The sequence below is a fragment of the Seriola aureovittata genome, chromosome 9 (genome assembly GCF_021018895.1).
Source record: "Seriola aureovittata isolate HTS-2021-v1 ecotype China chromosome 9, ASM2101889v1, whole genome shotgun sequence".
NCBI lineage: Eukaryota > Metazoa > Chordata > Actinopteri > Carangiformes > Carangidae > Seriola > Seriola aureovittata.
Window position 1 is genome coordinate 13,811,748 of NC_079372.1, and position 21,570 is coordinate 13,833,317.

General features: G+C 40.2%; 2 protein-coding genes across 3 annotated transcripts; one reads left to right on the top strand and one right to left on the bottom strand.

Moving 5' to 3' along the window:
• Positions 1-1,284: 1,284 nt before the first annotated feature.
• On the bottom strand, positions 1,285-7,793 carry tspy (testis specific protein Y-linked). The gene is made up of 8 exons (XM_056384467.1): positions 6,326-7,793; positions 6,145-6,222; positions 5,944-6,055; positions 4,988-5,142; positions 3,865-3,941; positions 3,446-3,630; positions 3,088-3,135; positions 1,285-2,875 (listed from the first exon to the last, which is right to left on the bottom strand). The coding sequence occupies exons 1-8, from the start codon at positions 7,289-7,291 to the stop codon at positions 2,820-2,822; spliced, it is 1,677 nt and encodes a 558-aa protein (XP_056240442.1). The 5' UTR covers positions 7,292-7,793; the 3' UTR covers positions 1,285-2,819.
• A 3,360-nt stretch (positions 7,794-11,153) lies between these two features.
• Positions 11,154-21,114, top strand: si:ch211-167b20.8 (protein phosphatase 1 regulatory subunit 3A). 2 transcript variants are annotated; one of them, XM_056384466.1, is made up of 5 exons: positions 11,154-12,805; positions 16,027-16,073; positions 16,743-16,825; positions 17,191-17,217; positions 19,409-19,546. In XM_056384466.1, the coding sequence occupies exons 1-4, from the start codon at positions 11,943-11,945 to the stop codon at positions 17,215-17,217; spliced, it is 1,020 nt and encodes a 339-aa protein (XP_056240441.1). In that variant the 5' UTR covers positions 11,154-11,942; the 3' UTR covers positions 19,409-19,546. The 2 variants fall into 2 exon arrangements, with proteins under 2 accessions (XP_056240441.1, XP_056240440.1); XM_056384465.1 differs by lacking the exon at positions 17,191-17,217 and having other exon boundaries at positions 11,169-12,805; positions 19,409-21,114.
• Positions 21,115-21,570: the final 456 nt, after the last annotated feature.

Sequence of the window (21,570 nt, forward strand, 5' to 3'; positions counted from 1 at the left end):
AAACCAAGCATGTACACATGTGCAGAAACACACACACACACACACACACACACACACACACACACAGGTAGTTGGTATTCAGGGGCACTACCTCAATCTCTCACATTACTCACAATAGAAAGCAGCACAAGCCCTTTTCGTTTACACTCCCGACATCAGTCACACAGATGAAGAATGAGCCTGTGTGTTATCTTTTCATTTTTCAGTCTACAGTGAATCAGTCTGAGTAGCGGATTCCAACAAACTACTTTGTGAAACGTGAGAGCATGAAGCAGCATGACAAGATGATTTGTGTACAGTAGCAACACCAGCTCAACCCAGGGGAGTGTAGTTTACAGTGGGGAATCCATTTAGGGTTTTGCCACCGCATACATAACAAAGGCTTCACAGACAACCCTCAGACCACAAAGCAGCCCGAGGACAGTTCTGTTGTCCCAGCAATCTGTACTTAGTTTGTCATGATCAATATTGTAGGAACCAAGCCCATTATTAATTCATAGTTACAAAAACATTGCGCTCTGAGGTAGGCTGAATAAAGCTGCTTCAAAGAGGAGACAAACACTGTGTTTCACTTGGGATCATTTCACGGGGTATAATGTGTTTCCATCATCAGTATTAATAGTATATGCCCATCCTAGATTGCATACCCTGGGTGCTGCTGGGCCCACAGCAGGACAGGTTTTTGCTAGAGGAATATTTATAGCTGTGCATTAAAAGTGGAATCAAGGGTTTAAGTGTACCATTGCAACACCACTGCTGTTCCTTTGTCTGGGCCTGTCCAAAAATGTCTTGCCCGGGGCTATTTGCAGTGGTACGTTCAAAATGTCAGTGATATCACACACTGCTGTCATATCAGAGATGGAATACATTAAAGAACAGCTGTATCTCTGCGGGTTTTGTTTGATTCTTTCCTTCAAGAGCACGCTGCAGCCAAACATGTGAGAGGTGACTTTTATGTAAATATGTCACACATGTGCTTTGTTATTAAAGCTGAAGATTTGAAACAGCTGAGTAAAGGCAAGATTGAGCTTTTTTTTTTCCTTCTAATTTCTGCAGATGTGAATGTTTAAATACTGGTACTCAAGTACTTAATGTACATCAGGACATTCTGTTTTCACACATAACCAAAATTAACACCTTCAGTCTACCAAGAGGTGTGAGAGTAAGTTGAGCTACACTGCCATCTTGTGGCAAATTCCAATTCACTTTAGAGAGAATATACAAATGTAGTTTACAGTATATGTAAGCTACAGTGTATGTAAATGCACCAACAGACAGCAAAAGTGAAACAACTGCCTATTTTTTATTAGGTCTACGTCAAAAGGTGGACATTTATCTTCAAGCAAACAAAATTAACCAAAGCAACAAACAATTAGGTCTCTTTAAACTACAGTGTTCTATAAAACACAGCACACAAAATATAACTTTCTGATCATGTTTTATGAAAAAACTCCAGATTATTTGATAAATTTATCCATGGATTAAACATGTGTACTGTCTTATCCAAAAGACAATGCTGAAATATTATTTACAGGTTCATTGCTAAGAAAAGTAAGCAAATACAAATACTAGTTCTGTTACAGTGCACCCCATAATGTTTCTGTGAATTAAAAGACATTTACTCGACAACTGTGCACCGCAAATTATTTCCTCTAGACAGCCTTGTAAGTAATGTAATCATCCTGACTTATATTTCATGCTCACAGGCATGCCATGATGTGGACGTGTAGAAAAACAACGTAATAAATATCATCTTTTTAAAAAGAGGATAACAAATCCTAATACACATAACACAAAAACAAACCTTAAATGATTTAGAAAGCAAATTCAAATTAAGTTACAATTTAAGAAGAAAAGAAAAGAAAAATACAAAACTCAGCCACTTATTGTAGGAGTGTGTTACAAAAATGTAGGAAACCACAGAAACATTGATCAAACTACGCAATGATTTTAAACATCAGAGATGGTTTACAGATTGTTAAGAGGGCTGGAGGATGGTGTGTAACAAGACTGAACATAGAGGAGGGGAAAACACAGGTATTATATTAAAACAATATCTGTTCCTATTTACTACAGTAGAGTACACGTTTCCTTATACACAGCCAACAATAACCAGAGAGTGTAAATGTCTGAGAATCAGTAAAGTTCTTTCAATAAAACTACCACCATGATCATCCCTGAGAACAAATTTTGGTTCAGTACTCAGTGCATCTGAAATGTACTGTCATTATATCAATTTCAGCTTGTGACACGTTGGCCTCACCACATGTCAGTTCTAAAAACAGCCAAAACTTTGTCTTGAAATGACCACTAATAATGCCTCGGAAGGTTTCAGTGTTATTCGTTTGAAGGATTTGCAAATGCAAGATTTAATGCCAGCAAGTAGCGGCAATCAAAATCTAACCTACGCGTGTGTGTGTGTGTGTGTGTGTATGTGTAGGCTGTCATTCTATGTTCTTCGTTAAATAGAAGAACACTACTTGTGTGAAGCTGTTGTAGAAAAAAAAAAAAAAGATTTTTGCAAAAAAGGTGAGTACATCAGAATACACAGTACCGAATGTAAAAAATAGAGGGGAGACGTGCTGCCTTGGCTTTATTATTACAGTGAACCCTGATTTAAAATGCTTCTATGTATTTTAGGTATAAAAAAACCAAAAACTGATATTCTGTGCATAAAAATGACTAACATCAGGAAGAAGGATTCAATGTTTGCTCTGGTACTCTTAGCCAACCTCAGCATCCTCTTCATCTTCCTGGTCTCTGGTCCCTTGATGACTCGCCTTCTTCCACATATACCACCTTCTCCTCCTCACTTCTTCTTAGGCCTCTTCCTCCTCCTCCTCCTCCTCCTCCTCCTGGTCACTGTCATCAGAGCCTACAGGACAAAAGTAAGACAACTATAATTTCAAGGTAAGGTTGCAATTACTCCTCAAAGACAAACACACACACACACACCCACACACACACACACAAGATAATCAGAAATCAAAAAGTAGAAAATATTAAAACCATGAACTGTTATCCCTTTGTTTGGTTGTTTGTGATCGTGGTGAATTTGCAACAACTCTGTTGAGAGTCGTGTCTTACCGTCGATCACAATTTCTCCACCATCATCCTCCTCCCCTGGGCTCTCATCTGAGGAGGAGATATTTTCAGTCTAATCAGTTTAGCCTGCTTTACTCAAACATTTATATTTCAGCTACAGCACAACCGAATCAGCTTGATGCGAACCAGCCCTGAGCCTCTCATTCACAACATGAGCAACAACAGCAAATACTGTGGATTTCACACACAGAATCATTTTACAACAGCTGCTGACATCTAACTTTCAAAGTATGTTAAAAGCTAAAATAATTTCTGTGTAAAATCAAATGCAATGCAAGAAATGTGTATCTGTATAATTTGAGGTTTTAGCTGTCTTTTTAAGTTCTACTATACCACTGACCTGCGCTTGGCCCCCTGTCCTCCTCCTCCTCTTCTTCTTCTTCCTCTTCATCATCTTCCTCCTCCTCCCTACTGTGGCCTTGCTCAGCCTCACCAGTCTCCTCACCAGGCTCATCATCTGAGTCGGATATTACCACACACTCATCACCGTTACCGTTGTCAGCTGCTCTAGTCCCGCTGCCACTACTGGAGAAAAAAATGTAAATACATACGTTCAGTAAACACACTCATTGTTTCGGTATGCATCCCACCTGGTTTCACCAGCAGGGAAAAAATGTCAGGAAACTGTTAAAGTTTTCAAATGAACTATAATTTCAACGCCCTGGGGCTGAGAATATTTCTAGAATTTATAGCTTAATTAGTGGTTTGTCCCGGTTACTACACCTTATGTACACAGCTATGACAATGTGTTTGTTGTACCTGCCGTTCTCCCTCGGTTCCCAGAGTGGAGTGAGGTAATATCTCAGTGGGTCTCTGTACAGGTCGTCTTTAAGTATCTAAACATCAGAACAGAGATTATTTCAATACATTCACATTTTTTTGTCTTTCTGCAAACTCAAGTAAAAATTACATCATAATGCAAAACACTGTATATTGAAATCAGAGTGGACCCCAGGAAGAGTAGTTGCTACCTTGATAGTGGCTAAAGGGGATCCAAATAAATAAATAAATAAATAAATAAATAAATAAATATGTTTGGAGCATGTGCTCTCTTTAAGTGCTGTAATACACGATACATAGTCCTGCTAAACCGAGACAAAGGTATGAGTATCATGTAGCACATATGGTAAAAGTGTCATAATTGTATTCCTTAAAAATTTTTTCTATTATTTGTGATAACAAAATCTGAATCTGTGCATATTCCTGAATCGTTTGTTAATCATAAACTGGCACGAAAGTTGAATAAATGAAGAAATAATTACATTTTGTTAAACCATTCAGACTTTAAAAGAGTTGTTTGTAAGTGTAGCTATTGCTACATGGCCAGCGTTAGCATTAACAGCTGTTTACTTACCAGTCTTGCCAAGAGCCTCAGCCATCGTTGCATTTACAATACAAGAGGTAAGAATAGGTCCTCTGAGCAGCGGTACTTCTTCAGGGCAGACTGGACGCTATAGTGACTCGATATCGGAAAAGTGACGCGACGGTCCGAACAGGCTGAAACTAGCTAGTTAGCATGCTAACTTCAGTAGAGGAAAAGAAGTGATAGAAATAGAAGACAGCTCTTGGCGAGTAAAGGAATGAAAGTTGATGCTGAACTCTCAATGTTTCTTTTAAACTAGTGAGTAAACAGCTGTTAATGCTAATGTTGGGTACGTAGCAATAGTAAAACATCAAGCACACATCTGGCATATAAAGGGTGCAATTAATTGTTGTCTAGTGGCATAAATGTTACATATCATAATAAAACTGACAAAATACATGTCACCAGAGTAGTACACTGTTTACGAATCAAACCTCTAAATGTGGCAGTGTTAACCTGCTGATCTCTGTGCGCTACTGTCATGAGCCCATGTTGATATGAGGATGCAGTCATCTGTACCTGTGCTACATCATCTTGTCCTGGGTTGCTATGGTCACTGAACCAGCTGAAAAAGGTCTGGTAGACCCCACGTGTCGACTTCCTGGGTTCGCTGTGGGCCGTCAGATTTTGTCCACGATGCCATAGGATGGGGTTGGAGAATGACATGGGGGATCCTGAAAACATGAGCACCGAGGATTAGAAGGTGACCTAGAAATTACTGGACGTGTTGCTCTTAGGAAGCCTCAAATTACAACGAAAACTCATCCTTAGATGAAAAGTACTGTCAGAGCTTGCTCAATCAGTTTGAGAGACAAAATATTAGGTTTTGCTGCACAGTTCAAATTGTAATTACCACTTGTTTGTCATTGCAAACAGGGGATTGATATTATGTGTCTGTAATAAAACACTGTCCTCTTATACTCACTGCTAATCAAGTTAGGTGTATGATCACATAAACATTTACATGAGTTTATATGCTACTTTACATAAGTAGCATATAAATCACTTTGAGACCATAGTTTGTGTAATAGCAACTAAAATATTCTCACAACACCCTCTATTTGCTGATTTTACTGTACAGCTACATTGTTAGACAATTGTGGGTGTAAAGTTAACAAGTGCAATGCAACTTCCTCAGTTTTCTGGCAAGCTGCTCTTCACGCTCAGCACTTTTTAATAGTTGTTCCCCGAAATGTGTTGCCATTTAACTTTCTTACTCCAAAATATGACCTAATGTCCTCTGGTTGGTATTTATTGTTTTAGATGGGTTTGCCGCTTTCTAATACCAAATAAAAAACAAACTGTGTGTAGCAAATTACAATATTTTGGTTTTGGTACAGAATTCAGATTATCCCCTGTACACAATGAATTAATAGTGCCAAGATGCAAAGTCTGACTATGATAACACTATGCATTCATTGAGAATGAGAACTATGTACATATAAATGACTTTATCACCACATGCTCATTTTTACCTCCCATCCCAAGGTGCAGCTCCTTCATGATAATGTTGTTCTGGAAATATGGGTTCCGTCTGAAGTGGAAGCGAATCCTGTAGCCCAGTTTGTTATTCTTGAAAGACTCAATCTGGTAAAGGCACAAGGAAAAGTCTGAGTTATGTTACTAGGCATATACAACAGCCAGACTTTGTAAGAACAAATACCAACACTTCCTACCTCAAGATCAGTCATGTAACTAAGAGCATCTTCATCAGTCTCGTCAATGTGAGCTGAAAGATGAGGATGGTTCAACAGCTGGTACATTCAAGTTAAGAAAAGACCCATTATATGTTCATTTTAAACACTCAAACACAAAGCAGGAATGGAGAAAGAAGGACATTTTTCATTTTAAGGATACAGCTGTCACCCAGAAGCCAGGGATGGTTTTTGTAATGGAGCTACGCTGATCCAGATGTGGGCGCCGCTGGCGACTAATCTTCAGCTCCAGCCGTTGATGAAGCCGGGCGCTTTTCTTCTCAAGGGCTTCCAGTCTCATCTGTACCTGTGCCAGGAGAGCCACTGATTGTCTCATCTCAGGGGCCATCTTAACTGACACAATGGCACACTCCCCATCATCGTTGTCCTCATTGTCTGATGGGAAAGAGGAGCTTGGCGTGGACGAAGATCCAGACATGGATTCATCACCTTCATCTGCTTCGGGCACATCATCTGCATCTTCTCTATCAGTACTGTGCACAGATGTGGAGCTATCTGCTGCAGCTGCCTGCGTTTTAGAGCCTGTTTTGGAGGAATGCTGGCCCCCACGTTGTTTGAATTTGCTCCCCTGTTTAACCTGTTTAGCTTTTTCAGATGAGCAAGGAGTCTCTTGACTGTCTTCACCGTCTCCCCCTGTGAGACTGGCGAGAGCTTCAGCAGCTGCTATGGCTGCTGAGTCGGACTGGTCCAGAGGAGCAATGGGACGCTGCTCTGATCCTGCTGTCTTCTCTCCAACTTCCTTTGCGTCAGCAGATCCATGTGCACCTGAGGACTGTGGTTTTTCGTTGTTGCTGGCATCGCGACCGTCAGCACTGGAGTTGTTGACAGGAAATGTACTAGTACCACCCGTGCTAACTGAACCCTTAAACGTTTGCACGGCAGCTGGTTCTTCCACGCTATCTTTTGACTGGCCCTCGCTCTCAGCTGCTTCTTTACTCTTAGCTTCACTGTTTTTGCGACTTTCCGAAGTAACCCCGGCTTCATTAAATGCGTCACTTACTTTTGAGGACTTGCTGGGAATCGTGCTGCCTTCATCCTGGCTGGGTGATGGACACCGTTTCCTCGATGCAGAGTCAGCGGACTGTTTGCAGTCCGTCAGTTCACTCATGCTAGCTAGCTAGCCAAATAGCTAACAAGCTAGGTAGCCCGCAAGCTCAGCTTAAACAAACGTAAATGCAATCGAATACTCAACAGAACTAGCTAGTTAGTTAGTTGTAATTTTGTTCCTTGGGCCGTAATGTTACCTACATTCTCAGTGAAGCTGGAGGAGGAAGCAGCACTCCTATGTCTCCGCGGCCTTGCGGAACGTTAACAATTAGCAGGCTATTGCTAACGTCAGTTAGCTCACGTTACCCAATGCGTGTGTCCTCGCAGCGATGGCTGCATCACATTTCCACGAATAATACTCCAACAAGAAAGAGTCGGCACAAATAGTAAAACCTCCCCGTGCTATACCGTCTTTAGGGACAATCCGCGTTGTTTATTTTAGTTTGTGTTTGCATTATCCGTTAGCTTACTATCCGTGCACCGACGTGAAAGGAAAACAATCCTCTGATTGGCTACGGTACGCCGCGCTAAAACCTCTCCACCAATCATTTATAAGGGTGTGTTTACATGGTGATCTGTCTGTAGCAGCGGTTTAACTGCGCAGCAGCAAGTGCAGCAGAAAATTACAACCTCGAGAAATGTAAAACAAATTTTATACGTTTACTCGACAACAGCAAAACAGACTGCAAGTTACGCGACTTCAACACTATTTTTAGCTCTCTATATTAGGGGTTACTCGTTGATCAGGCGATATTAAAATGTAGGAAAATTGTAATTAATTACACACATGGCTGAAGACGTCAAGCCAAATGTAAACAAGGACTTGGCTTCGTGCATAAATTCAATGGAGGAGGTAGGCGTTAACAGCTGCAATTGTGATGGTTTAGATAACATAATAGGAATGCTTTATTCCCAGAAAAGGACGCACACAACTATAAATAGCCTCTCAGTCAAGCTTGTACAGGTTGTTTTTTTCCCTCTCAGTCATCTTTTTTTAATACTTGAAACGGCATAGCTTCTAACATACAGTAGTAATAAGTAAGTGAAGTAAGTGCTTTTGGTAGTGCCATTAAATGCAATTGTGAAACCCTACTTTATGCCTTATGTATGAGAAAGACTGAGGCCCTATAAAAATAATTTTTTCTATCAATTAGAGCTCATGTCAGGCTTTCATATATCGTTGTTAGTGATGAGATGAATTCACAAATAGACTGGTTAATCATGTTTGTCCAGTGTTAGTTGTGTTGCCTGTGCATAATTTAGGCTTGCATGTTGCAAAACATAAATATACAGTGGGCTCCAGAAGGCATTGAAAATCTATATTTTCATGTAAACCTGGGAATAATCAGAAAGTTTAAGGATTCAGAAACATTTAAAAATTCAAAAATTTATGTCATGTAAAATAACGTAGAAAAAAGAAAGATTCTGCACTATTTCTAGGTCAGCAATCAAATATAAGCAAATGTGGGGCACTGACCAAATGAACTCCTTTGAGGTCATATTTCCTTGAAGCATGCCTTCAGATGACACTCGGGTGGATTTCATCTATTCATCAGAGACTCGTTTAGGTAACTTGCAGCCAGTGTTAACCTGCTATAATTAAGGCTGTGCAGTGCCTCAAGTTGCCAGCAGATCATTGCTTAGTAAGTGGCATTGTGATAGTGGAAAAAATGGCATCAGAAACTAAGCATCTTTGTGGCGAAGGATTCATGCTGCAGCAGGATAATGACGTCAAACTAACCTCAAACTACTTGTTACTTACCAAACTTACCAAAGAAGACCAAGGAGTCCTGACTGTCATGGACTTTCCTCCACAGTCACCTGTCCTTATCTACACTGAACAGTTAAACAGATCAGTGGTTTCAGACTTTTTGGCCCCTCTGTACATTCAATAACAATTAAATCAGCGGCCTGTCTATTATTCATGATAGCCTTATGGTGATGAAACAGGCTCCATCCTGAAATAATCATTTCCACCCCTCTGCAGAGGTTTGCTGATAACATCTATAGGCAGTGGCGGTTCTAGGTTGTATGGTGCCCCGGGCAAATATCGCCTTCAGCCCCCCACCCCAGCTACAACAAGACAAGACACATTATTCTGCACAAACTGTAACTTTTTATCAAACAAATTATCATAACTTTTTAGTTTTTAAAAGCTCTGATAATTTGTTTAACAAAACATAATTTCTAATAAATCAAATATAATAAATCAGATGGGTGTAAAATCACTTCAGTGTCTGAAAATATTTCTGTAAATTTTTATAACAATATTCCTGTGATATTAGTCCTGAAAACAAACTGTTAATCCTACAGATATTTCTGAAAATAGTTCTTAAATATTCAGATAATATTCCTGTTGATCTGCTAAAATGTTACTGAAAATATTCTTGTACCACATTAACAAAACCAAATAAACGAGAAATACCAATTATATACAATCATAAATACCAAAATAAAGTAAAAAGAATAGAAAGAGTCTGTCTTTCTTATGTGCACACATATAACATAGACAATGAAATTACTAAACTGCACAAATCCATCACCCCACAAATAGATTAACATAGAGATAGATAGATAGATAGATAGATAGATAGATAGATAGATAGATAGATAGATAGATTAAGTAACAGGGTGGTGTGCAGACTAGGTAATTATCCTAAAAGATTTCACAGTATTATGAATGAATTGTGGTTTATTTGGCGGCTTTTCTTGCTGTGACTGATTTTATTAATTGCATTAGTTCTGTACAGTAATAGAAGTGCAAACTCACCCAGCCCCGTCCCCATCTACCACCACCTCTGAGAGTGAGATGACAAACTGTAAATGGCACCCACTCCTACATGGTGACATGCTGTAATTGATGTGCAAATGAGATAGAAAACTATCGCGCAAATGTTTTTTTGTTTTTTTGCAAACGCCCTGTGCAGTCCCCTAACAAAATGCTGCTCATGTCGCCCTTATCTAATCTTAATCCGTCATTGGGTGAGGACAGGTGAGGATAATAATAATAAAGATATTAATTATAATAATTAAAAGACATTTTTCGTCCTCCATATCAGAAACCCAGATGTTGTGAACTGAAAAAAAGGCAGCCAAAACCCCCCTTAGCTAGCTAGCTTAGCTAGCACCCAGGGCCCACTTGGATATACCACGTGTTCTGTTTCCTCCACGTTGGTCCTCGTTGGAAATCGTAGAAATTCGGAAATTTTCGGAAATTCGGACGGAGAAATCGAAGTGAACGGACGAGTTTCGTGAACGCGGCGTTTGACATTTTTATCGGTCGAGTTCAGTTTTTGTTGTTTTTTGATGTTTTGTTTTGCTGTTTTTTTCACACACACACTCACACACCTGTGTCACGTACCTCAAGTCCATGCTCGGGTTCGATCCCACGCCGCTAGGTTGAAAGTCGGCGTCTTTCCTCTGTAGACCACATCAGCGATGATCGTTTCCCAGCCTCTAGACATGACTCACATGCAGCAGGTGTGGATCAGCTGGTAGAGGAGGGCACCTGGGGCCTCATGTCCCAAAGCCTTGCGTAGAATTCTCAATGAAACGTGGCGTAGGCTACGCACGAAGATGTGCGCGCGCACGATTCCATGCACATTTTTGCAAAGAATTATTTATTCTTGAACTTTGTTCACGTTCTCTTGATTGAAATTAGTCAAAAATATTTACAGTAATATTTTGTTTATTTACATCCATGCTCTGTTCTCAATAGACTCTCACATGGAGTGAGGCAACGGGAGACTATGAGGCTATCCAAATCTTTCCCAACTTTACGCGTTAGTTTATTGACGGAAGTAAATGACCCACACATAAAAACAATATATATATATGTAGGCTATACAGCAATATAAACAAGACACACACACAGTTGGTGATGTGCATACTAGTTTAGTATTCTTAACGATTTCATAGTATCATGAATGAATTGTGGTTTATTTGGTAGTTTTTCCCGGGGTGACTATTTTACCAATTGCATTGGTCCTGTACAGAGATAGAAGTGCGCTATTTGATATTTTCCCCCGCCCACTCCTCGTCGACCACCACCTCTTGGAGTGAGAGAGGAGACTTTCTCAGCAGGAGCTGCACAAACAAGAAAGGGCGCCCGCTCTGATCTACATGGTGACATGACGTCATTGACGTGATGCGCAAATGTAAATTTCTTTTTCTTTTTTCTTTTTTTTCCCTTTTTTTTGCGAGTGCCCTGCCGCCCCCGACAAGATGCGGCTGCCCATGTCGCCTTCCTAAAACTGGCAAGTGGCCAATATGATATGACTTTAATAACCCATTTGCACACGCAGGCGTTCAGCCAGCCTGAACCAAACGGAACAAGGGGGGGTCGCAGGATTATACCAATTTAAAATACAAATTTGGGGCATGTAGATCCCGGTAGGTCAGTGCTAAAATTAGAGACGGCTCCTTCCACTACAGCAGCCAAAGTGCGATGCATAAAGTCATGTAAACCAGGGTATACACTATCACAAGGGCTGGCAGTAGACAAGTTTTTTCCATGGGTGACATTTAACGCCACACGCTGACTGAAGAGGCTCTGTGCGTATTGCAGGGACAGCACTGGATCTACGCTGGCCACTACTGCGCAAATCACGAGTGTGCTGTTTGGTAGTGGTTTGAGTGGTTTGTTGTTTTTTGGAGACGCCATATGTACTCTCCTCAGCACACAGCTTCCTTGAGTGTACACTTCTTCAAAGATGTCTTTTTTAACCATACCAAGTCAAGAGGGGCTTTTTAAGACGATTAAAACTGACAAGTCAGACGAGGAGGCAAAGAGTAGGTCCCCCACGCACGGCGAGGATCATAATGATGATGAGGATGAAGATGATGACACCGAGGATGTCCGCCTCATCCCAAGATGCTCCCCGGTGCCCAGAAAGCGAGGCCAGTCCATCTACGACGAGACTGCCGAGTATATGCGGATCCACTTGGCGCTGTCTGACGGAAAGAAAGTGTCTTTCGCCGATACAACAGGTGGGGATCTGGTGGATGTGAAGGAGTTTGTTGCCTTTGAGTCAGACGACGAAGAGGATAGTGCGAGGTGGGAGGAAGAGGAGGCAAAGTACCGCAAGCCAGAGCGAGAGCCGACCTATCGATTGCTGCCAGAGTTTAACGCACCTGCCGGCAGTGCCCTGCTGCAGGCTGTGCGCACTAATAAACTGGAGGTAGAGCAGATATCTCCAGTAGAGGATGAGCCTCTTACCTTCAGTGGTTTGATACGAGTCCTGAACATCTCCTTCGACAAATCAGTTTATATCAGATCGACCTTGGACAACTGGGATACTTACTTTGATCAACCAGCAGATTATGTCCTGGGATCTAATGATGGGGACACTGATCAGTTTTCCTTCAAGCTGTCTTTTGCACCACCTTACATCACACATGGCTCTCGCATTGAGTTTGTTGTTCGCTATGAAACATCTGATGGTGATTTCTGGGCTAATAACTCCTCTATGAATTATGTGGTGACTCTGCTCCTGACCTATGAAGATGATTCACCTCAAACAAACGTCCACATGCAAGAAATGAAAAGTATCCTGAGACCTCCGAAAGATTACAGGTAAAAATCACCTGTCACATGTGCTTTCATTAGACAGACACCGACTGAGGGATAGAAATTTAACAGGCCATTTGTGCAATGTTTTGGTCACTGTCTGAGATTCCTTTGACCTCTGACCTGCACAAATTGAAGCTAAATATTAATCTTAGGCGGTTAAACCTCAATCTGTTAAAAGGCCTTGTAAACTGTCAATCTTTATCAAATTAGGATGCTCAAAGGCACAATAATCTCTTAATAGTGAAACTTTTTAGATTCAGAAAACTAAGATCTAGACTAATTTCAGCATAGGGTCCACATCATTAGCATTCAAATCAAAAAGAGACAGATGTAAACAAAGACAGCAGTAGGTGTTGTGCAACAGCTGCAGAGCTTCAGTTGTTTACTAATTCCCTGTGAGGTTATTGTGGCTGAAATGAGCATTCAGCTTTATTCAGAAGTTCTGCCTGGAGACTGCCTTTAGCAAAACAAGAACTCAAGTCTAAGGGAAGCAGGATGTTATCAAACACAGTTACACAGGCTGTTGCACAATGAGCGCAAGAGGGAAGTGTCTAATCTACCTACTTATGGGTACATAAAGTTTGTTGATGGCTGGTTTTACTCTTCACAATCTGGCGTCTTCACCATCTCCAGCCAGAGAGAGGAAGAGTTTTGGAGAAAGTACACACCCCCTTCAGAATGCCAATCATCCAGTGGTGTGTTGAGGACGATCAAAATAGGCAAAGGGCAGGTGTCGTTTTCAGCCTTGACGTTTCCCTGCACTAAAATTTACCTCTGACCTTTTCGATCACAGTCATCGTGGAAGAGCAATGATGCAGACTGACCTCCTTCCCTTGTGGTTGTAGTTAGAGGTTGGCAAACAAATAATTTCTCTCCCCTCTTTTCTCCCTTACACTCAAGTAATTCCCTGATATATTGTTACATACACATGAAAGTACATGACAGATCTCCCATTGCACAGAGACAGAAGAGAACAGCAAAGCCACCCCACCCCAAGCTTATAAGTACCCATAAAAGGAGCACCCAGGGTATAAACTGATGTGGCTGTCATGTAGGTCTTCATTGGTGTAGCTGTTTGGAAGTAGGAAGGGCCAGATGGGTTGTTAGGGATGGATGAGTCACTGACTGAAAAGGAGGAATTTGGGAAGCAGAGACTGTGCCGGGCACTCCCACCATAGCAACCATCGCAGATTCATTAGGTGCTTTGAAGTTAACTGATAATTGGATTTTAACACATTAACAAAGCAGCCAGTGGGAGGAAAGGTTACTATGGGATGAAACAAGTCTAGACACTACAATGTATTACTCAGTGTATGTTAATATGATTTACTTACAGCAGCTCCTGTTTCTGCTTTGAAGTAATTCTATTGCTGGTTTAGTTTATATTTAACTGTATCCACCTCAGGCATATATAGATATCACACATTAATGCGCTGTAGCTGATAGTGGATACCGAGACCAGAGCAGGAACAATGCCTCTGTTTTGAATGTCATCTGTCTTGATCACCAGGCAATGAGGTTGCGGCGTTCTGCCACAGTCGTAATCTTTTTTGCATCAACTTGCTGTTGAGTCAGTCTAGAGTTTTGCAATGTGATGTGGACAAAATCTCCAGATCAGGCTTGAGTATGGCTAACAGAATGTATTATGTTAACTGTATCTCAACCCTGTCTTTTTATTTTTTTCATACTGTAACTCACACCCCTGCTCACACGACCGCACCAAACCCTGCTTTTTCTACAACATCAGGTTGGACTAGATGTCTATGTCAACCTGACATCTCAAATATAACCCTCATATGCGGAATGAAAAGCTTTGTTTTCTCCTTCTGTTGGAAATCAGGAGTCGATTCTTCCAAAGGATACTGCGCTTGTCATGATAGAGCTTGAGAACTTGTTAAAAAAAGTTAACAGGGTGTGCAGAGCTTAGCAAGTAATCGCTTCACATCACCAGACATGTATAATGCAAAGATATTTGTGAGAGCTCTGTCAGATTTTAAATCTGCCCCTCTGATAAAAACAAAACAAAACTGGAAGTGCATTAAGGACAGGGCGCGTAAACAGCTCATCAGGTTATGCCTACTCTATTTACGTAGCTCCTGTCACATGCTCGTCACACTCCTTGACCTTTATTTCATTTGGCACCTTTGGAGGACTCTTGACGATGTTGCCTCTCCCTTCTGTCACCTGACAGAAAACATCTCTGCTCCATTATTTTGCAGACGATTTAAAAATGTATCAGGGCTATACTTGATCAACTCTCCCATCAGTTTATGAATATTTAGCATCTGATGTAACCACATATGAAAACACCTATCATGGGCGGACATGGACTCTATGTAATTAGACATATCCAAATAAAGATATTTAGCTGAATTAATCCAGTAATTCCTGTCACCACAGACTACTACTGGCTTATATTATGGCTACACTTTACACTGACCCGTATCATCAGTCAAGAATATCTCACTCAGTAATTTCCCGCCTCGCCACCTATTTTAACAAACCCTCTAATGAGATGTGTCATCGCTGAGGCTTTTGGCTTTAAGGCACAAACAGAACCGTACAAAAACACACAGTACAAAAAGATATTTAACCATGTTTCATTAAAATGACTAATTCAGCCCATTAATAGCTGAACGGCATCAGCAAATGAGGCTAATTATCCAGGTGTTAATGATGGCGTATGACCACCTTCTTCTGCCTCTTAATATTTGCCTTCTTTATACATGAACTACTATTTAAACAGTCCATCGTTGGACCCAAAATGGCATCATTTATTTTCAGACACGAGCACCACGTTTGTCAGCTGAGTCAGATGTTGTATCTATTGCACAAAATGAGCTTAAATTACAAAATTGTCAGAGTAAACTAAGACGTGGCTTTAAATCCATAGCCTTGTTGTTCAGCCTCAGCTCACTTTATCAATGCATTTCTCTTTAATAGGTCTCACTTAGTGCATCTCTCCATAATTCATTCAGATAAACACTGTATACACACCACTCTATAAACTGAGTATTTTCACTGTGCATTGTTAGGCCTCAGGGACTGCACCGTTATTAAAATGGTTATATATTAAACCTAAGATCTCTGAGGTTTCAATTGCCTTGTATTCAAAGGTATAAACTCGTAAAGACATTAGGTTGTGTTTCAGAGAGTGTACCATTGAGTGGTTTTGTGTTGTTTTTATATTATCTTATAACCCAGATGTCTCTCTTTTCTTTCAGTATGCACAATGATTTAGATTCAGACGATGAGCAGGAAGAGGAAGAAGGTACAGTATGGATGCTGTCGTACCAAATCACCACTGACACATCGGTTCAATATCTGAGAAAAAGAAGACATACATATTTGAAGATGAATATAATTCATAATTCTATATGGTGGTGCTGCATAGGATGTAGAATTTATACTCCAGCGATTCAGTATTAATTTTCCAAAATGTCTCATAAGACTCACAAGAGATAGATTTAAAATGGTTAACATTGGTGCAGCAGAGGCAGAGATGTCCTGACTTTTAGTATCTAGTGAGTCAGGCTCCGAAAACACTGGATCCTACATTTCCCATAATGCATCTCAATAGCATTTTTCCTTATTTTTGGATTCGTGTAAATGCCCAGTTTGAGACACAGGCTTACCCAAGTCTCAAGTCCAAACTAAGATAACCATTAGGACGTAATCAAGGTTTTTCTCTTTGACTTATCAAACCTCCCTGCAGAGCCACAGAAAACACTACAACCTTTTCACAGGCTGAGCAGTAGTCCTCCTTGTGACGAGTAAACTGAATTACATATGGGAAATTGATGGTGTGACCCTTTAATTATTTATCTACTGTTGTTATAAAATGTAGATACTTTTTTGTTTTGTTGGACAAGGTCATTGCTATTTCCCTATTCAGACTAATCAGGCTCTCACGGTATATTTATCTGTTTTACATCATCAGAAGAGGCAGGAACCTCCACATCAGGACTTGTCAGACCCATAGCCATCTGCCCCACCATCGTACAGCCAGAGATTGACATAGAGGTAAGGGTAAAAAAAAAAGAAAGATTGGAGCTGCTTTTAATGGAATAAATTGTTAACCAACCGGAGGTTTCTTTTTGGGATTCTTCTTCTTTTTCATGAACTTTCTATGAACCCACAGAAGTTAAAGTAGTCCATTATGACTGGAATGTGCTACTGTAGGACACACATTTAGAAAAGTACTTCTTAGATTACATTAAGATTCCCTTGATCTGCATGCTGTTGTTGACACATTCCCATTTAACAGGTAAGCAACTAAGTGCTTTATCCCTTTATGCGAGTTAAGTGTCTAATAAAACATAACAAACATTCCTATTTAAAATTGAAAGCTCACCATCATTTGGCTTGGTTGTTTATATTGTTCACAGCTCATTGAAGCTTCAGCAACAACTTAGGTAATGTCTCGCTTCTCACCGCTGTAGCACGAGTACTGTCTGCTATTCTCCGTATCTCCTGCCTCATATCGTATTCACATCATAATGCATGCTGTCCATGTTTTTGCACCTTAGATTTTCCCATTCTAAATTTGAATTGATGTCTTTTTCAGTCTTAAGTGACTTTGAACACTAATATCCATCTACACCATGTGTAATCATAATGTCCTGTGTGTTTATGCTATCTGTGATTATAGTACCGAACCCGATTATCATTGTGCTCTTGTCAATGTATTTATAGATTTTTTTTTTACGTACTGAAATGGTACCAAAGAGATCACACATAGTGTTGCAGTCACAGTTAGAAGAGGAGCACAGTTTAACCACTGTGACCCTGCTGCCACGTTAAAGGAATAGTTCAACATTTTGGGATGAATGAGAATGAGAAGATTGATACCACACTAAACACTCATTTTCACAGTACTGCTAAATAGTGTTTAGGCATTTTTCTATCCTGTTCTTCTTTCAGTTTTTTCTTTACAGTAAAATGGTGGAAGAGAGAAATGTTGAGCTGCTTAAAACTAGGATCACCAGGGGGCTTGCATTAGCATTTCGGCTGCAAAAGTTGATTTTGGAATTGTGCCATACATAAAACATATCAGACTGGAAGAAATTTGTATTTCAGAAGCAGGAGAAAGTTACTGTTTATCTGCATAACAATGAGTAAACTACCTCAGACAGCCCAGAGTGAGTCAAACATTTTTTTAAAATAATAATAATAATAATAATAATAATAATAGGACATCGACCCTCTAACAGAATAACATGACATGATCTGGTACTCATGTTTCACTGACAATACAAATATATATGTTAGGCATGTACTCATTCAGCTCATCTGTATGTTTGTTTTACACCCAGTATTCACATGCATGATCTTTTCCTTCAGTTGAGCATTAAACTAAAAAGGTGAACCAGTCAACAACTGTGTGAACATCAGCTCCCTCCCTGCTCCAAACGTCTGTCAGTATATTTTCAGGATCTACGGGTTAAACATTCTGACAAATTCACTCTCCAAGTTTTGTGTTGTCATTTTCAAGTTAAATTTTGTCAGTATAACTGCGAGAGTCCACCATTTCAATGGTTCACGTGCTGAGTATTCAGTTGTTTGCAGAAGCTTGGTTTCCCTTTAGCTTCTTACTCATTCTTTGCTGCTTTCAAAACGTTTCTTTATAGATCTTTTCTCTGAGACTGACACAAAGTGCTATCACGAGTCAAATTGAAAACAAATGTCTTGGAAAGTATTTGTTGTAAATTTATAAAGCATAGGATTTCAATAAAAAAAACTGCAGAATACAAAACTCTAGATGTAGCTAAATTTTTATTATTATAGATAAAAAACACTATAAAAAAAACGTGTCATGTTTTGCCTTCAAAAATGATACCAGTTAATTAAGTGATTTTCATTTGAAAACATGATGTTAACATAGAAAATGATATGATGATAAAAGTTTTAACGTATTCATCTGTCTCTAGCTATCTTCTACATTAACACTTGAGTGCCCTATCTTAGCCTTTCTGTTATTCATGTTTTTATGTGTCTTGCTCTTGCGCTTGTTCTTCTGGGTGCTGTTTTTGTCATCTGGTTTGTTATTTGGTTTTATATTATTATGCTTTTATCTACATTTGACCTTGAAGGTTTGTCACAGCAGCTTCAAAGCTCTTTTCAATATTATGAGCTTTTTTCTGTGAAAAAAAAAAAGAATTATTGGATGGCATTAGTTCCAGTACCTGTTGTTCAAAAGAAAACCAATCGGTGAAAATATGTTCAATGGATAAACTTGAGGATAAAGTAACAATGAAATCTCTTTTTTCCCCTCCCTTTGATAATCTCTTTTTGTGTGGACTCCAGTAAAAGGAAAGTATCTTGTTTTGTATTCATGACAGGGGAAGTAAAGGCATTAGAAGTTAAGTTCTTGCCAACAATTCTGAAAATAAGTTGTCTGTCGGTCCCATCATAACGCTAATGTTTTGTTTGCATTTCCTCACAATTACAACGTCAGCATGGGATCCATTTCACAGAAAAGCATTAGTATGCGGTGAAATGCTTTTCTTCTCTCTGTGTGAAATGTTAATGTAGAATACAAATCTTTTCCCTTTGTCTTTACAGTCTCCTCGCTGTCACTGTTGTCTCCCTGTTTTACTTTAACAGATTGCAGTTCCCCCATCTGGTCCCTCTGTCCCGCCCAACCACGAGCTTCCATCTGCTGATGGCACACTGTCCGCTCACACTGTATCCCCAGGTGAACCATTCCCTTGTTTGTCTTCCGAAACCACACTTCAAACTAATTCATCCTTTGTACTCTGTGCCAGCGAATCAGTCCAGCCAAATAAGTCACAGCCTTTACCCAGACTCCACTGTGAATTAGGCAACCAAACGTCAGAGCAGCCCATAGACAGTAGTCCCTCTGCGCTGCTGCCGTCTCTACAACGAGAGTCAAAGCCGAGATCAGACAGCTCCCAGGCTGGCGGAGAGGAAATCCCTCCTTCAGAGGGCTCTTGCATGCATCTTCCAGCCACAGAGACAAATCTGTGGCCAACAGGAGAGGACAGATCGACTGAAAGCCCAGCTAGTCGTCCTTGTCTTGAACTGGCAGCTGCCTGTGTCTCTGCTCCCAGTGTGACTCAGGCCTTTGAGCAAGAGGTTATGTCGGGATTGAGTGAACTTATTGCAGGAGCATCAGAAGTTTCCAGCAGGTCTCCAGCACAATATGAGAGCAGTACACCTGTGCTCCTGTCTCATGTAGCAGAGAGTCAGGGGGCAGAAGGTGAAAGTCCAGCATCACCTGAAGTCACAGAGAGCACCTCAGTGAGTTCAGGTGTCACTGAAGCGAGCCAAAACTTAGCTCTTCAGTCTGTCTCGGCCTGGGAAGAGACAGAAGATGCTCCCCAGATTTCCCCTGACGCATTATTAGAGAATCTATCAAACACACTGTCAGAGGCTCCTGAGGCCCGGTCTGAGCGTGACGTAAACAGGAATCTGATGCCATCCATCATCTTCCTGAGTGGAGTCGTATCCCTCTCGATAGTGATGCAGGAACCCAGTGCCCTCTTCTTCATGGGACTACTTATGGTCTTGCACCGTATGTGATTATGCCACAAAAGTTCATTCACGAATTAAGTGCCTTGTCATGATTCCAAAAGAAGCCATCAAGTGAAAACACATGCTGATGTTGTTTATCTCTGTGTGAGTTTTTAGATTATTCATCAAAGCAAAGATCTATTGGGTACGATTTGTGAGTATTTCCATGCCAAGTCCATATCTTTGACAAAGTCATTATAAAAATATTGATGATATTTTCATTTCTTGTCATGTGTAGATGTGTGTATGTGGTGTTATATTCTGATTTATTCAGTACTATAATGCAGTTGTTTTTTTGATTGTTGTTGTCAGTGTGTAGCTAAGGTTGTTGTTTAACCACACTGCCATGAATTTAACTTTTGTGAATTCCATTTGTTTTTATGTCTTTAATGAAGGAGAGAAAAAAAAACACATTACCATAGTGGGACACTGAACAGACTTATAATATAAATGGGTATTTTTGTTTACAAAAGCAAAACATAGAGTATTTTGCCTTAATGCTTAAAAAATGACAATTTGATGACCTTTAGAAAAGGATCAGATTGAAATGTATGCTGCTTGAAGGACAAAACAAATGGAAAATCTGTCCAGTGTGACATGTGAAAGTGATATTTATTATTAGAAAACACCAGCCCCCTCACTCACTGTTGCATATTTGGTTTGATAAATCAAAACTTTGGCGACCTCCCAGACAGACTGAAGCACTGAATGACATGTTTGAAGTGATGAAAGTTTTTGCAGTGTATTGCCATTAAAACATGGTCTTATAACCTGTACTGCTACTGCTATGTGTCTCTGTTTATTTGTCTTTCTTTTCATCCGTTCTGCGAATGCACGACAGTTTTCCTGCACAGTAATGACACTGCAGTGCAGAGCAGAAAATTTTTGGAGAGACTGACACACCACTAAAATAACATCAGAGCCTGTAGCGCCTCCAACTCTGGAGTGCATTCAGCTTCGCTTGAAGTGGAAATACACAGCAACATGAGCTGCAGATAGAAGCCAAAGGTCATGCATTGCACTGAAGTCATAGTGTCATACTAGAGTACATTGCACACTGGCCATTGTAAGCTGAGATCAGTGTTTGGAAGCTGACATTATTCAGGAAACCCCCTCTGATACTACATATTGATTTGGCACAGAGTATTTCTCATTATACTCATGAGAGGCTGATACCTGAAAGACTGCATCTTTACTTTTTGAGCATGTGAGTCTCATAAAACGCTTCAGTG

Bases quoted from the DNA above. Each gene is read 5' to 3' on its own strand.
- si:ch211-167b20.8 (XM_056384465.1), top strand. From the start codon at position 11,943: ATGTCTTTTTTAACCATACCAAGTCAAGAGGGGCTTTTTAAGACGATT. The intron at 12,806-16,026 runs GTAAAAATCACC...CTTTTCTTTCAG, and splicing joins AGACCTCCGAAAGATTACAG to TATGCACAATGATTTAGATT. The intron at 16,074-16,742 runs GTACAGTATGGA...TTACATCATCAG, and splicing joins TGAGCAGGAAGAGGAAGAAG to AAGAGGCAGGAACCTCCACA.
- tspy (XM_056384467.1), bottom strand. From the start codon at position 7,291: ATGAGTGAACTGACGGACTGCAAACAGTCCGCTGACTCTGCATCGAGG. The intron at 3,942-4,987 runs GTACAGATGACT...TCTGATGTTTAG, and splicing joins GACAAGATGATGTAGCACAG to ATACTTAAAGACGACCTGTA. The intron at 2,876-3,087 runs GTAAGACACGAC...TTTGTCCTGTAG, and splicing joins TGGAGAAATTGTGATCGACG to GCTCTGATGACAGTGACCAG.